Source organism: Haplochromis burtoni, unplaced genomic scaffold, assembly GCF_018398535.1.
Source record: "Haplochromis burtoni strain Fernald_Lab_line unplaced genomic scaffold, NCSU_Asbu1 Contig_190, whole genome shotgun sequence".
Classification (NCBI taxonomy): domain Eukaryota; kingdom Metazoa; phylum Chordata; class Actinopteri; order Cichliformes; family Cichlidae; genus Haplochromis; species Haplochromis burtoni.
The window spans coordinates 449,468-461,431 of NW_024582551.1; the positions used below are offsets into that span (position 1 = coordinate 449,468).

At 48.1% G+C, this 11,964-nt stretch overlaps 2 protein-coding genes across 4 annotated transcripts in view; one reads left to right on the forward strand and one right to left on the reverse strand.

The window, feature by feature from the left end:
• LOC102291151 (pleckstrin homology domain-containing family O member 1) overlaps positions 1–5,870 on the forward strand; it is a 23,299-nt gene extending 17,429 nt beyond the window's left edge. For both annotated transcript variants that reach the window (XM_042225976.1, XM_005935917.3), the window contains 3 exons: positions 1,865–1,969; positions 3,016–3,114; positions 3,637–5,870. In XM_042225976.1, the coding sequence (XP_042081910.1) occupies positions 1,865–1,969; positions 3,016–3,114; positions 3,637–4,290 (858 nt within the window). In that variant the 3' untranslated portion in view covers positions 4,291–5,870. The remainder of the gene's footprint in view (positions 1–1,864; positions 1,970–3,015; positions 3,115–3,636) is intronic.
• A 2,515-nt stretch (positions 5,871–8,385) lies between these two features.
• The window catches only part of LOC102313189 (acidic leucine-rich nuclear phosphoprotein 32 family member E), a 10,692-nt gene continuing 7,113 nt past the window's right edge, over positions 8,386–11,964 (reverse strand). Inside the window, exons 1-7 of one of the 2 annotated variants that reach the window (XM_005935904.3) lie at positions 11,764–11,964; positions 11,517–11,666; positions 10,837–10,959; positions 10,521–10,680; positions 10,188–10,306; positions 10,002–10,068; positions 8,386–9,588 (exon numbers count right to left, since the gene is read on the reverse strand). In XM_005935904.3, the coding sequence (XP_005935966.1) occupies positions 9,509–9,588; positions 10,002–10,068; positions 10,188–10,306; positions 10,521–10,680; positions 10,837–10,959; positions 11,517–11,576 (609 nt within the window). In that variant the 5' untranslated portion in view covers positions 11,577–11,666; positions 11,764–11,964 and the 3' untranslated portion in view covers positions 8,386–9,508. The remainder of the gene's footprint in view (positions 9,589–10,001; positions 10,069–10,187; positions 10,307–10,520; positions 10,681–10,836; positions 10,960–11,516; positions 11,667–11,763) is intronic. The other variant, XM_005935900.3, reaches the window with a different exon arrangement.

Here is an 11,964-nt window from a genome sequence, read left to right on the forward strand (position 1 = left end):
CCAGATGTTCGCAGATACCCAGAATGCTCTTGGGGAAAGGGGGAGGGGCGGATCAAGTGTCCTGCAGACTGGGTGGCAGATTCTATTACACACATATACTTGTCTTTGGGTACTTGTGAGGACCATCACTGACGTGTGTTACCTGAACGGGACCTGGTCTTGAACCCTGAAACCCCTCCAGAGTTGAAATATGCCATGAAATGCCAGAATCTGTGCTGCAGGTTTCCTGGTGATGTCATATACAGGACAAATTCTTGGAGAGGTGGAGACCTGATATCAAGGTCCGCCTCCTGCACCGCCAAAGTCTCTGTGTGGTCAAGCCACGGCCTCTTATTCCTCTTATGGAGGGTTATTTTATTTATACATTTTATTACTAACTAACCTTTTTCTTAAACTTCACACAGGTATTTTATTTTTAGGCATTTTAAGTTTACTTTTCTATTGATACAATTATAGGAAATCTCTTTTTCATTTATATGGATTTTTCCATCTATATGTATGTATTTTATGTATTTTTTGTTAAGATATGCGGGCGATCTTTATCTTCAAGCTCGGGTCCTCTACCTGGGAGCTTGAGGGCCCTGCGCTCTTCTCTGAGGTCTTACAATAAAGTTTAAACTCCAGGCGTGCTTGAAAAAAAAATGTTTTATGAGCTTTAGCAGAGTTAAGTGTTAGCAGGAAATTAGCTAACTGGTTTCCAACTTAAGAGGGTGTTTCATGTTCTGAGTGAAAGATCTCTAAATATACCGCTCTGCCATGACTGTGGGTGTTATCAAAATTAATTTCAGAGATGTTTGGAGGGTCGTGAAGTTGGCCTAGATGACATATGATGATGTGCTAGCTGGTGGCTAGTTACAGAGCTATAATTAGGCTAAAACGAACACATTAGCACAGGAAGATGGAGGATGAGGATCAAACTGTTCTCAGTATGAAACCAGTGCTGTCGTATTCCAGAAAGAAGAAGCCAAAGACAGAGTAGACTTCAGTCCACAGAACATCTGAGATGATTCATTAGTTGTGAATTGGTTACCTGCTCACGGTGAAAAAGTCCTGATCTTGACCTTTATGTCCACGCTGAGAAGGGTTCTTTTCTGAAGAATAAATATGTTTTGTGACTGTTTCCCTTTTTTCCTTTACTTTATGCAACCTAGAAAATGCCTGCTCGAAGCAAGTTTATGTTCAGAAGTCACACAGTGCATGTCAAGACTTTTATTGTGAAAGGAAGAATCAGGAATATTGCACCTTATGTCCGTGTGCAGAAACAAAGAGCTTCGGTGTGCCGTTTGGGTAATGACAAGATAAACAAAAAGGTTTTTTTGACAGAACGGTCGAAACGATAGCTCCATTTTAATTATTTTACTGCTTTCTAGTGCAGTAGAATCCCTTTCTGTGGTTACTGGTGACATTGCAGCACCGCTTCACATGATGTCCTCCATGTTGGTTTGAAGTGTGACAGTGAGGACCCTACAGGTCTTTGCACTAATAGTGGTCCCCACATTGACAGACAAACATGTATACACACACACACACACTCAGCAAGTGTCACCCACCGAGGCTTCGTAATCCAGCTGAAGGGGGACAGGGGCGGGGTCCTTATGTGTGATGTCAGCAGTTCTATCCAATCAGTGTTCACAGTAAAGCAGCTTCTGTTATAACGTACAGACGTCTGTGTGAGACCTGCTCTGAATAATAAACACAGATACTTTCAGCTCGAGGTAAAATCATTTCTGCGTCTGTGGCGTCTCCATTAAAAGCTCTAAATGCCTGAAAAACTGAACCAAATATTGAAACATTAAAAATACAAACCGGCGTGTCTGATGGCGTGAGCGTGGACTAACTCTGTTGTGTCTCTGCTCTGTTGCAGGTTCCCAACCTCGTCTTCCTCGCTGTCAGCCCAGAGGAGAAAGAATCCTGGATCAGCGTCCTGAATGCCGCCATCACCAGAGCCAAGAACAGCGTTCTGGACGAGGTGTGATCTTTGATTATGTAAACAGGGAGCCCCGCTGTGTTTAGTCAGTAAGATTGGGCCCGCCTTTGTTCGTCAGCAGCCTGAAAGCCGCAGACTTGGTCGTTAGCAGTTTGTCACCTGGACAGATTGTGTAGTTTTTCCAGGTTTAAAGATGGAAGCTGTTCGGATCAGGTGAGGACGTCTGGGACAGTCGACGACCTTTCACCCTTGAGCTGTAAATGAAACTGAATCGAGGTTTTCGTTTCCGAGTGTGTCTGACGTGCAGAACTGTCCGTGGCCATCGTACGTCGAACACGTCAGTGACGCTAAAATCAGACTCTCAGGCAGCTTCTGAATGTGTTTCTGTGGTTTGATTCTTTTATAAAGGAAGTAGACATGATGAAAGCAGAAGTTACTGAACCTGAACATGCGTGTTTCATGTGACTGGGCTGCTTCCCCCACTCACTTCCTGTTACACGCCTGAGCGGCGTCTGATTTTAATGCAGGGCTGACTCTCGATGTTGGCGTTTCCTGCGACTTTTCTGTTTTGATGTGTTTATTCTGTAGCAGCGCATGTGCCAGAGCAGCTGTCTGCCTTTTCCACCGCTCGATACTCACGTCGATACCCCGATCAATAGTCTTTCACAGCGTGTTCCAGGCTAGTGGCACATGCATGTCCTATTGATGATGTGCTGTGTTACATCCAAACTCTTGAGATCATGATGTGCGGTGGCCACGCCTTAGACTGGGTGTCAAAGTGGTAAAAAAAAAGTGAGGAATCCATCCAATCACCAGGTAGAAACACGCCTCATAAACAGTCAACAGGAAGTACGGCCAGCGTCAGCAGGACGTCCAATCCTGAGCTCGTGCTGGCTAATGCTAAGTTACCTACATGGAAGCGTTCGCGGCTCCGTCCATCGGTCCGTCTGTGAGAGCACCATGATGATGATGATGATGACTGCAGGTCGTGTAACTGCTTAAGGTGTCTTTATGTGATTGTGTCGGGTTTGTCCTGGAGGAGCTCCCACAGTGATTGGTGGCCACGTGCCTTCTTCGTTTGTTTTTAGGTGATGGTCGAAGACTCGCAGCTGTCTCATCTGACTCGAGATCGAGTGAAGATCCCTCACAACCGCCGACTGCCAACCAGAGGCCACCTGCTGGCTGTGGTCAGTATCCTCCTCTTCCTCTGGGACTTTATTCTTCATCAAACCTCGAACTTCTGATGTGAATGATGAGGCAGGTTACAGGTTAGCAGCGGGCGCGTCCTGTTGGGACACTTTTTACAGTGTGCTGTTTGCCTTATTTTGGGAGGTGTTGGTGGGATTTTCAGTGTTATTCAGGTTTTGGGGCAGCTTTGAGCTGAATGGTTTTGAATGGTTGGTAAGTTTTTCCACAGTTTTTTGTGTTTTTTCAGCAGATTGTTTTCTGGATATTTCGAACAGTTTATCGATGCCGTTCACAGTTTTTCTTTGTTTTAATAGAAGCATTGAACAGTTGTTATTTTGGGGTTTTCTTTGGCACGAATCGTTTTTCCTCTGGTTTGCACCGAAACGTTTGTTCTGACCTGTCAGGTATGTGCAGACTGACTGTGGGACTCTTCGTTCTGGTGGTCAGAGCGGCCTGAAAAAGCTTTTTTCCATCAGACTCTTTGTGTCTTTGTTGATTTTCCTCCTCTCTCTGTCTGTCAGGCCTCCACCTCCTCCTCGGATGGGATGCTGACTCTGGACCTGATCCAGGAAGAGGATGCTGCAAACACTCAAGGAGCCGGCTTGGAAAATTCTGCATCCCACCTCAGTCCGGACTGTGCCAGGTCCAAAACAGATGGCGCGCTCTCAGCTCGGACTGCCGAGGCTGCTGGGAAATCTCACAGCCTTCCCCGTGAGGTGACGGTGGTCTCAGAGCAGACCCCCCAGCCAGAAAAACGCCTCACGACGGCAGAGAAAAACCGCTGCGCCTCCATGGATGAGATCCTGAGCCACTCTGAGACTAGAGCCGATAAGAGTAAAACGGCGGCAGCGAATCGTTCGTCTGCCTCCGCACCGACTGCTGCGATGGCGCCCGTCAATCAGCTGCAGGAGCTCATCAGCCAGAAGTTGGAGAAGACGGAAAGGCTGCTGAAGGAAGTGCGGGGCGACACCGAGGGTGAGCGGGGAATGGTGAGGTGGGGGAAGGAGTCGACCGAGGCAGAAAGACTCCTGAAGGAGGCGAAGGCGGCCTGGAGTCAGGCACAGGAGGTGCTGGAGGAGGTGAAGGAGCTCAGGGCGTTGTACCAACAACTGGACTCCACCTCCCCTATCACCTCTTCTAAAAGTTCCAGACTAAACCGCAAGAGCCTGATGTGAGCCGGCCGGTACGACTCAGCCCGGCCCGGGTGAACGGCTGTGTCCGATGGACTTCCGATGAAGATGGACGAATCACTTTAAAACTCTTTAAATTCAGGTTTTAGCTGCTTCCAGGACTTGATACCTGAGGCATAGATCCCTCAGAGACTAACCTACAGGTCCCCTCAAACCTCCAAACCTAACAGGAAGTGTTCCTCAGAAGGTTCCTGATTCTGGTTGGTCGGCTCGTCGCTGCCTTTGATTAACCCGAGTAGTTTTTCAGTTTAGGTTCCTTTAAAGGAAACTTACCTGACGTCAGTGTCAGAGAGACCGTAAATGTGCCAAGACAAGAGTTTGGAGACGTGGAAACTGTGGACCCCAATCTCATTCTGGTCCACGGCCTTACCTGTGGATCCTTTATGCTCTGCTTCCTGGGACAAACCTTCAGTTTGAGGCTTAAAAACTGAAGAGGAATCAGTCGACGGTACGAATGCAGGGTGTTTACTGTGGAGGTCAGAGTTGGAGGACGACTCTGAAAGTGACGGTACGAACTGGTCTTCCTGCTGATGGTTGGTTTCCCCCACAGACGCCGCTCAGTACCAGCTTTTTCTGGAGCTCTGGACTTCCATCAGAACCAGTTAATGCGACTGGTTTTGTTCTTTGCTGACTGCAGAGGAAGTCGTTCTGCAGAGGAAAAAGCAGTTTGTGCAGTTGTTATTAAGGAATTTAAAGTCGGTACATCAGATGTTTGGTTCATCAGAACAAACAGCTTACTTTCACACGTTGTTAGAAAAGTTCACACAAGAACAATCCGACCAGTCATCGTCTCAGCCGCCGTCACAGAAGCCGGCGAGGATGAACCGATCTACGCTGCGACCGGCTTTTGCTTCCCGAGTCGTCCTCCTCGGACTCTTCTTCTTCTCTGAATGTGGCCGCCTTCAATCTTAGCTGGAAACTCAGGTGTAAAAGTTCATCAGGAACTGGACCAACTGTCCAATCAGAGCTCCTGAGGTCTGCACTATGAAGCAGGTTCAACACTCCAGGGTATCTTTAACAGCCATAGCATGACCTCCAATCATGCGTGTCCATGGAAACAACCCGTCACACTCACGGAGAGCTTCTTCGCGGTGCACACCTATGAGCGTGCTCAGACGGTTTACCAGAAACTGTTTTTATTTGGAGTTTTTCGATTCCGCAATAACAATTAGCGAGTTTCCTCGGAGCATAAGTTTATTTTTTTATCAGATTGTATCGAGCTGGAAGATGATCGAGGTTCAGTGGGAGCAATAAATAACAAACAGGTAGCTTCATTTTTGTGTCTCACATTCAGCACATCCGTCAGAGGTGGGTGTGAGAACCGGCTGATTGTGATTGATTTTATTGATCTGTATTTGTCCTTGCACGTGCTGTATTTGTTCCTGTTTCCTCTGATCTTCCTGTGTTTTTTTGATCATTTTATACTCGCACTTCTCCTCGCCAGCTGCTGTAGCCTTAAACCCAGAGGGGATGATGGGAGATGTAGTCCTGAAGGGATGTGAAGCAGGTGGTGATGCTGTGAGTCCTGATCAGTTCATGTGCTAAAATAAAACCTGCAAACTCAACCTGGATCTGTGCCGTCTGTTTGATCTGCTAATGAGGAGTGAGTGTGTGTGTGTTCCTGTTTTGAGTCAATGTGGGGCCACACAAATTGGTTCGTAATAACTAAACTTGAAGTTTGACCACACTGGGGGGGCTCGGGTTAAGTTTATTCTGTGGAACGTTGGATTCAGATTAGATTTAAGGTTTAGATGAATTACATTGTCAGTTTACTTCCACAGACACATTTAATCAGGAACATCCAATCAAAATTCTCAAATTTCACTTGCAAAAGGCTCTGACAGCACAAACACGGTCCAGAGGTCCAGTTCAGGTGATGCTAGCAGATGGCTAGCAGCTACAGATACCTGTGGGTCAAAGAGGCCACGCCCCTATTACGTTAAACACGTTTATTTCTGCTGTAACGTTTTAACATGGAGTCTCTGAGACAAACTCACTGCTGCCTCTGCTGGACGTCAGAGGATCTGCAGGAAACGAATGTGAGTTAATGTAAAGTCCTCAGAAGTGATGAAAACTGAACTTGAAGCGTGTGAGCTCTTGTTGCTAAGAGACCTGCTGTTGCTAACTGACTCTCAGCTAAGATGAGAAACACCTTCAGGTCACACCTGCAGACTCACCTGTCTGTACTAATAAATGCTCAGCGTGCCGGTTTTCAGGGCGCACTCCTGCACCTCAGCTAAAAAAACGCCTCCCAGGCGCTCGGATCAGCTCAGACTAAAGGCAGGAAGCATCATCGTGACTTCTGCTGGTTAAAGGTTGCTCCTGCGGAGGAGCCGGCTGGTGTGTGCAGAGGCTGAGCTGAGACGCAGGTGTGATACCTGCAGGGGGTTCGGTTACAGTGAGATTCAACAGACAGCGTGCACCACATTTATTATTCTAAACCTCTAAGGACGAGAGCGGGACACTGACGGCGTCGTGACCAGTCTGTGAAAACTTTAGAGTCATGAAAAGGAGAACAAAGCTGAGGAAGAGCAGGCCCACTCATCAGTGACATCAGAGCTTCAAAGTCCCTCGCTGGTCACCGCCCTGCGGTGGACACGCCTTCCCTCTGGCTACGCCCCTGCTGCAGTGTAAAGCAGGTGTTTTCCAGCATCAGCAGGTGTGCAGGTCGCTCTGAGACGTCTCATTCAAACTGGATGCAAACTGCAGATCATTTGCTTATCAGGTGGAGCCTGATGATGAACAAATCAAAGACATTTACATACACACACACACCTGCAGCACACAGGTGAGGCACACACAGGTTAGTCGCCTCCCTGTGGGAACATCACCAAGTGCCATAAACAAAGTCTGTAAGTAAATGTCAGGTGAACATCAGATTGATGGATCGGCTCAGATTTACTGATCAGAGTGTGTGTGTGTGTGTTCAGTTAAACGGCGTTACCTCATCAGTGTCAGCTGACTGCAGGTTTCATCATAAACACCACTTCTGCTTCATGACTGACCAACGATGGGCTGCGAGGTCAGTTTCATGATCACAGACAGAGAGCTGGGGAACACCTGCGATCACAGAGCCCACGGCCCACTGAGGCCGTGCTTCTGTACCTCTGACCTCTGACCTCTGAGACGGATTATAATGGTAAAAGATCGAAGAGCAGGTTTAAAATGAGGAACATGGTCAATGATTTGGTACCTGAAGCTTCTCAAATCAGTTTTATGACTTTATGAGTCTCACGATGAACTTTGACCGCCTGATCGTCACCATGACGCTGTAAGACGCCCGAACGCTCGTCTGTGAAAAACAGACTGCTTCAGATTCTGTTTAATTTCCTCCTTTCTATAAAAAGTGAAGTAAAACATTTTTATCACAGAAATCAGAGCTGCGTGTGCTTGGCTCCGCCCCTCGTTGTGATGTACATCCATATAAGGAAAAAATAAATCTTCAGAGGACCGAGTGCTCATGACAGGAGTATATCGAGTCAAAACACACACACACGCACAGCAGGAAGCATGACTGCAATGATGTGAAATCATTTGATGAGCTGTCAGCAGAAAGAACCAATAATCGATCAGCAAGTGATTCATGTGCTTATTACAAAATATTCAAAATAAAACATCTGGAAAATGGGCGTGGCTCACCAGGAACTTATTTTAACTTAGACAAATATCTGGCCTGTTCTCAGGTGACACATTATGACCCTCACAAAGGGACAACTCTGCCCTCTGCAGGCAGAGAGCTGCAACTACAGCTGGAAACCAACAGGTTGGAAACCTGCAGCAGATTTCCACAAAAAGAAAGATTCATCATCACTGGATACTGATCATGGCGGCACAGGAACACACTCCAGGAGCTGGGCGCTGCCACAGCAGCCAAACCCGAGACACTCCTGTTGGACAAACTGGTGATGGTGGACACGCACGCCGCAGTGATAGATGTAGCTACACAGAGAGACGGCAACATCAGGAAGAAGAACACGAGGAGCCTTTCCATTTCTGATTGTTCTTTATTCTAAAGTGAAAAATAAAATTGTTTTCATAATTTAGGGCGTGAAGAGATGTGACGAGAAAGGAGAAGGCGTGGAGATTTCAGTCATTTTATTCAAAAACACTCTGGTTACAGCAACACGATCAGAACACAGGAATAAAAAAATAAAATTACGGAGGAGGAGCATCGCTCCAGCTTCACGCTTCCAAACTTAACACGACAGATCAGGCCAAACGGACGACAGCACAAACCTACAGAGACCAGTTCACTTCTATTTACACAGGGACCCGTGGGGGTGGGAAGGGAGGCCGCAGACCCACAGGTGACGGGGGGCGGGGTTAAAACAGTAACAGTCAATTTAAAAGAATGAAGAAAAAAAGCTTAGGGGAGGAGCCAACTACAGAGAGCTTTGGAGTCATCCAATCAGAGAGCAGAGAGGAGGGCAACTCTGGATCCATGTTTGGCGCAATCAGCTGCTGAGAATCATGGGTAGTGTAGAGTGGAGTCACAGGGTCAGGAGAACTGGGTTGACTGGGAAGAGCTCCGCCTTCCAGCTGATCAATAATCAATAAAGGAGAGACAGGAACACGCCGCGTTCTCTAGGCAGACAGTCTGACAGCGCTGTGATGTCTAAGAGCTCGGAAAGAAAAGCGTCTGGACGTCTTTAAGTGGCTTGAAGATGTTTCACCTCTCATCTGAGACGCTTCTTCAGCTCTGCCCTCTGCAGTCCAGACGCTTTCCAAGCTCCTTAGACTACGATGACCTGGATGACTGAGAACCTTCACAGACATAATTGAGAAACACCAATCACGAAGGGCGTTCCTGGGATTGTTAAATATTCTGTTCACAGGAGTGGGGAATGGCGTGTCGCCGCCCCCTGCTGTCTGTGATGAGGATGAGGAGGTGATGAATCTGGAGCAGACTGAGGAGCTGCTGAGGTGTTCCTATTTTTTTGTCCTTCGTGACTTTCTTGAATTCCATATCTGTGCGTGACATGTCTGAGGGAACGCGGCGCATTTCTGAGCTCTGTTATCGACTTCCTGCTGACCAGCTGGCCGGTGGAGTGACATCACCGCGGTGAAGGACAGCGATGAGCCTGATCGCAGTTTCCTGTTTGTCTGGAGCTCCAAAACCACGTCCTGCCAGGGTCAGGGGGAGGTGGGGAGGGGCGGGGGGAGGCGGGGGTGTCAGACGATATAGCGTACGAAGGTGGTTGGACTACTCGTCGTCGTCATCTTCACCTTCATCATCGGCGTCTCTCTTCCTCTTCTCGCCCTGAACAGCGGCGCCGTCCTCATCTGAGGAAATCAGAGCAGCCATCAATCACCTGATCAATAATCAGTAATCAATAACATGGTGACACTGAGGAGGAAGCAACCCTGACAGAACTACGATTCCTTCACTCAGCCGAGAGAAGAGCAGAAAGCGTTTCTACCACTAGGTGGCGCTGCACTGAACGGGTTTCATTGAACACATCAATCACATGACAGCGAAACTCGCAATGACTCATCATCGGGTAACTACGCACATGTAAAAGCTGTCACCAGGGAAACGTGGCCTAAGCGTGCAGTTTAAACGCCATGATGTGATCGTTACTGTAACACAGACATCGACGGCGAAGTCACCGTGACGACCGCCACAGGGGCTGTAAAAAAACAACAACAACTCCCCTCCCCCCAAAAGAATCCAATCACGTTTCAGCGACACAAACCTCCATCCTCTTCTTCCTCCTCGTCCTCTTCGTCCTCCTCGACGTAGTCTCCATCGTCCTCTTCATCCTTAAATTATGTTAAAAACACGTTAAACTCAACTGTGAGCACGCCGTGAGGCAGGCTCCTCCTCCTCTGCTCTCTGTTTACCTTTATTATAAATGAAGTTGTAAGTCATGACCTCTCACCTGGATTCCCTCCTTCATCAGGTACGACAGACCGACCTCGTCTCCCTCAGAGCCTTCCTCATCCTCATCGTCGTCTTCATCGTCGTCATCTCCCGGCGGGCCGGCTTCATCATCCTCATCTGGAACAAAACATCCTAACATCAGAAACAGGACGTTCGTCCTCCCCGTGGACCACTTCCTGTCCTTAATCCAAATTAGGCGGCTGAAGGCGACCAGCAGATCTGCACGCGCTCACTGGACGGAAACGTTTATGGCTTAACAAAGTGTGCACATGAAAAACAAATAGACCCCGCCCCTCGGTCGGGTCAGAGAGACTCCGCGTTAGCGGCTCACCGTTCTCGGCCTCGGAGTCGGGCACCTCATTGTCTTCCTCGTCAAACCCGTCCAGGTAAGTGAGCTGAGGCAGCAGCTCGAAGACGCCCTCTCTGTAGTCGTCCAGCGCTGAGACCTCACAGCTGTACAGGTCCAGGCTCTTCAGGTTCTTCAGGTTTTGCTGCAGTACAAGAACAAAGCAGAGGAACCCTCAAAAACATGGACAGCAACGCCAGACTCCCCGACTTTAATCTGCTGCTACGTTTCAGGGTCTCCCATCGACAGGTTCGGGTGTTTTGTTAGCGATCGGCCTAACGAGCTTAATGAATGGACGTACCAGAGGCTCGATGGTGCTCAGATCCTTGATCTTGTTCCCGCTCAGGTTCAGGTAGGTCAGGCTGGGACATTTCTCCGCCAGCGCGTCCAGACCCCCCGAGATGGTGTTATCGCTCACCTCCAACTGAAACACAGGAAATGCATCATCATGCGTGTTGAGAGGAGGAAGCAGCACACAGACAACTACTCAGCTCATTCCCGCCAGATCTTTCCTCATCTATCGACTCTGTAGAAGTACTACAGTAGTACAGTACTGCAGCAGTACTTCAAATATTTTCATTCATCTCCAAAAGTATGAAACTTTGTTTCCACCACTGAAAAACAAATAAAGTCAAACATAACTCCAAATTCTGAGTTGAAATTTCAAGTTAGTACTGCTAACCAGGATCTAGCTCGGTGGATGACATTTCCTTATTATCCGGATGCAGATGGATGATGTGTGTGGGCCATATCCCTAAATTTGAGTTCGGTATCTCAAAGTGCACAATACTGCTTTCCTGTGGCAGAAACAAGCTGATGCATAAAAGTGGAATATCGTTCATCTTCTCAGTGTGAGGGTCAGTGCTGGGGTGAAAGGTCATAAGACACATTCAGAAGGTACATCCAATCAGAGGTCATCACAGCACACACGCCGATCCTGACTGTGCTGTGTTCAGGTGTCGCAGCTGCGGGTGAACTGACCTTGCGTAGTTTGGGCAGTGAGGGCAGTTTGGAGAGCGAGCTGAGGCCGACATTCACCATGCTGAGGATCTCCAGCCCCGTGTAATCGTCCGTGAGTCCTTCCACCTCACCGTCGCTGGAGCGACAGTTATCCACCACCAGCTCGGCCACCTGATCGCCACCGCATCACATGACAAAGAGTAAAATTTACACCACATTATACATCACAGGTTTATTCAAACTTTCAGCTTGCATGCCTAACACTCACCTGGTGGCGTACACACAGACTGCAGTCTGTGACCGTAAAATATAATGTGTTAAATAAACGATCTTCCGACGGGTCCGCATTTAAAAATTACTGTAGCCCGCCCGGGGGGGGAGGGCGACAGTTTGCCCGGCTATTACACACTCACACATCTCCCTGCCCACAGTTACAGGTGTGTACCTAACTTCATACACACCTCTGGGC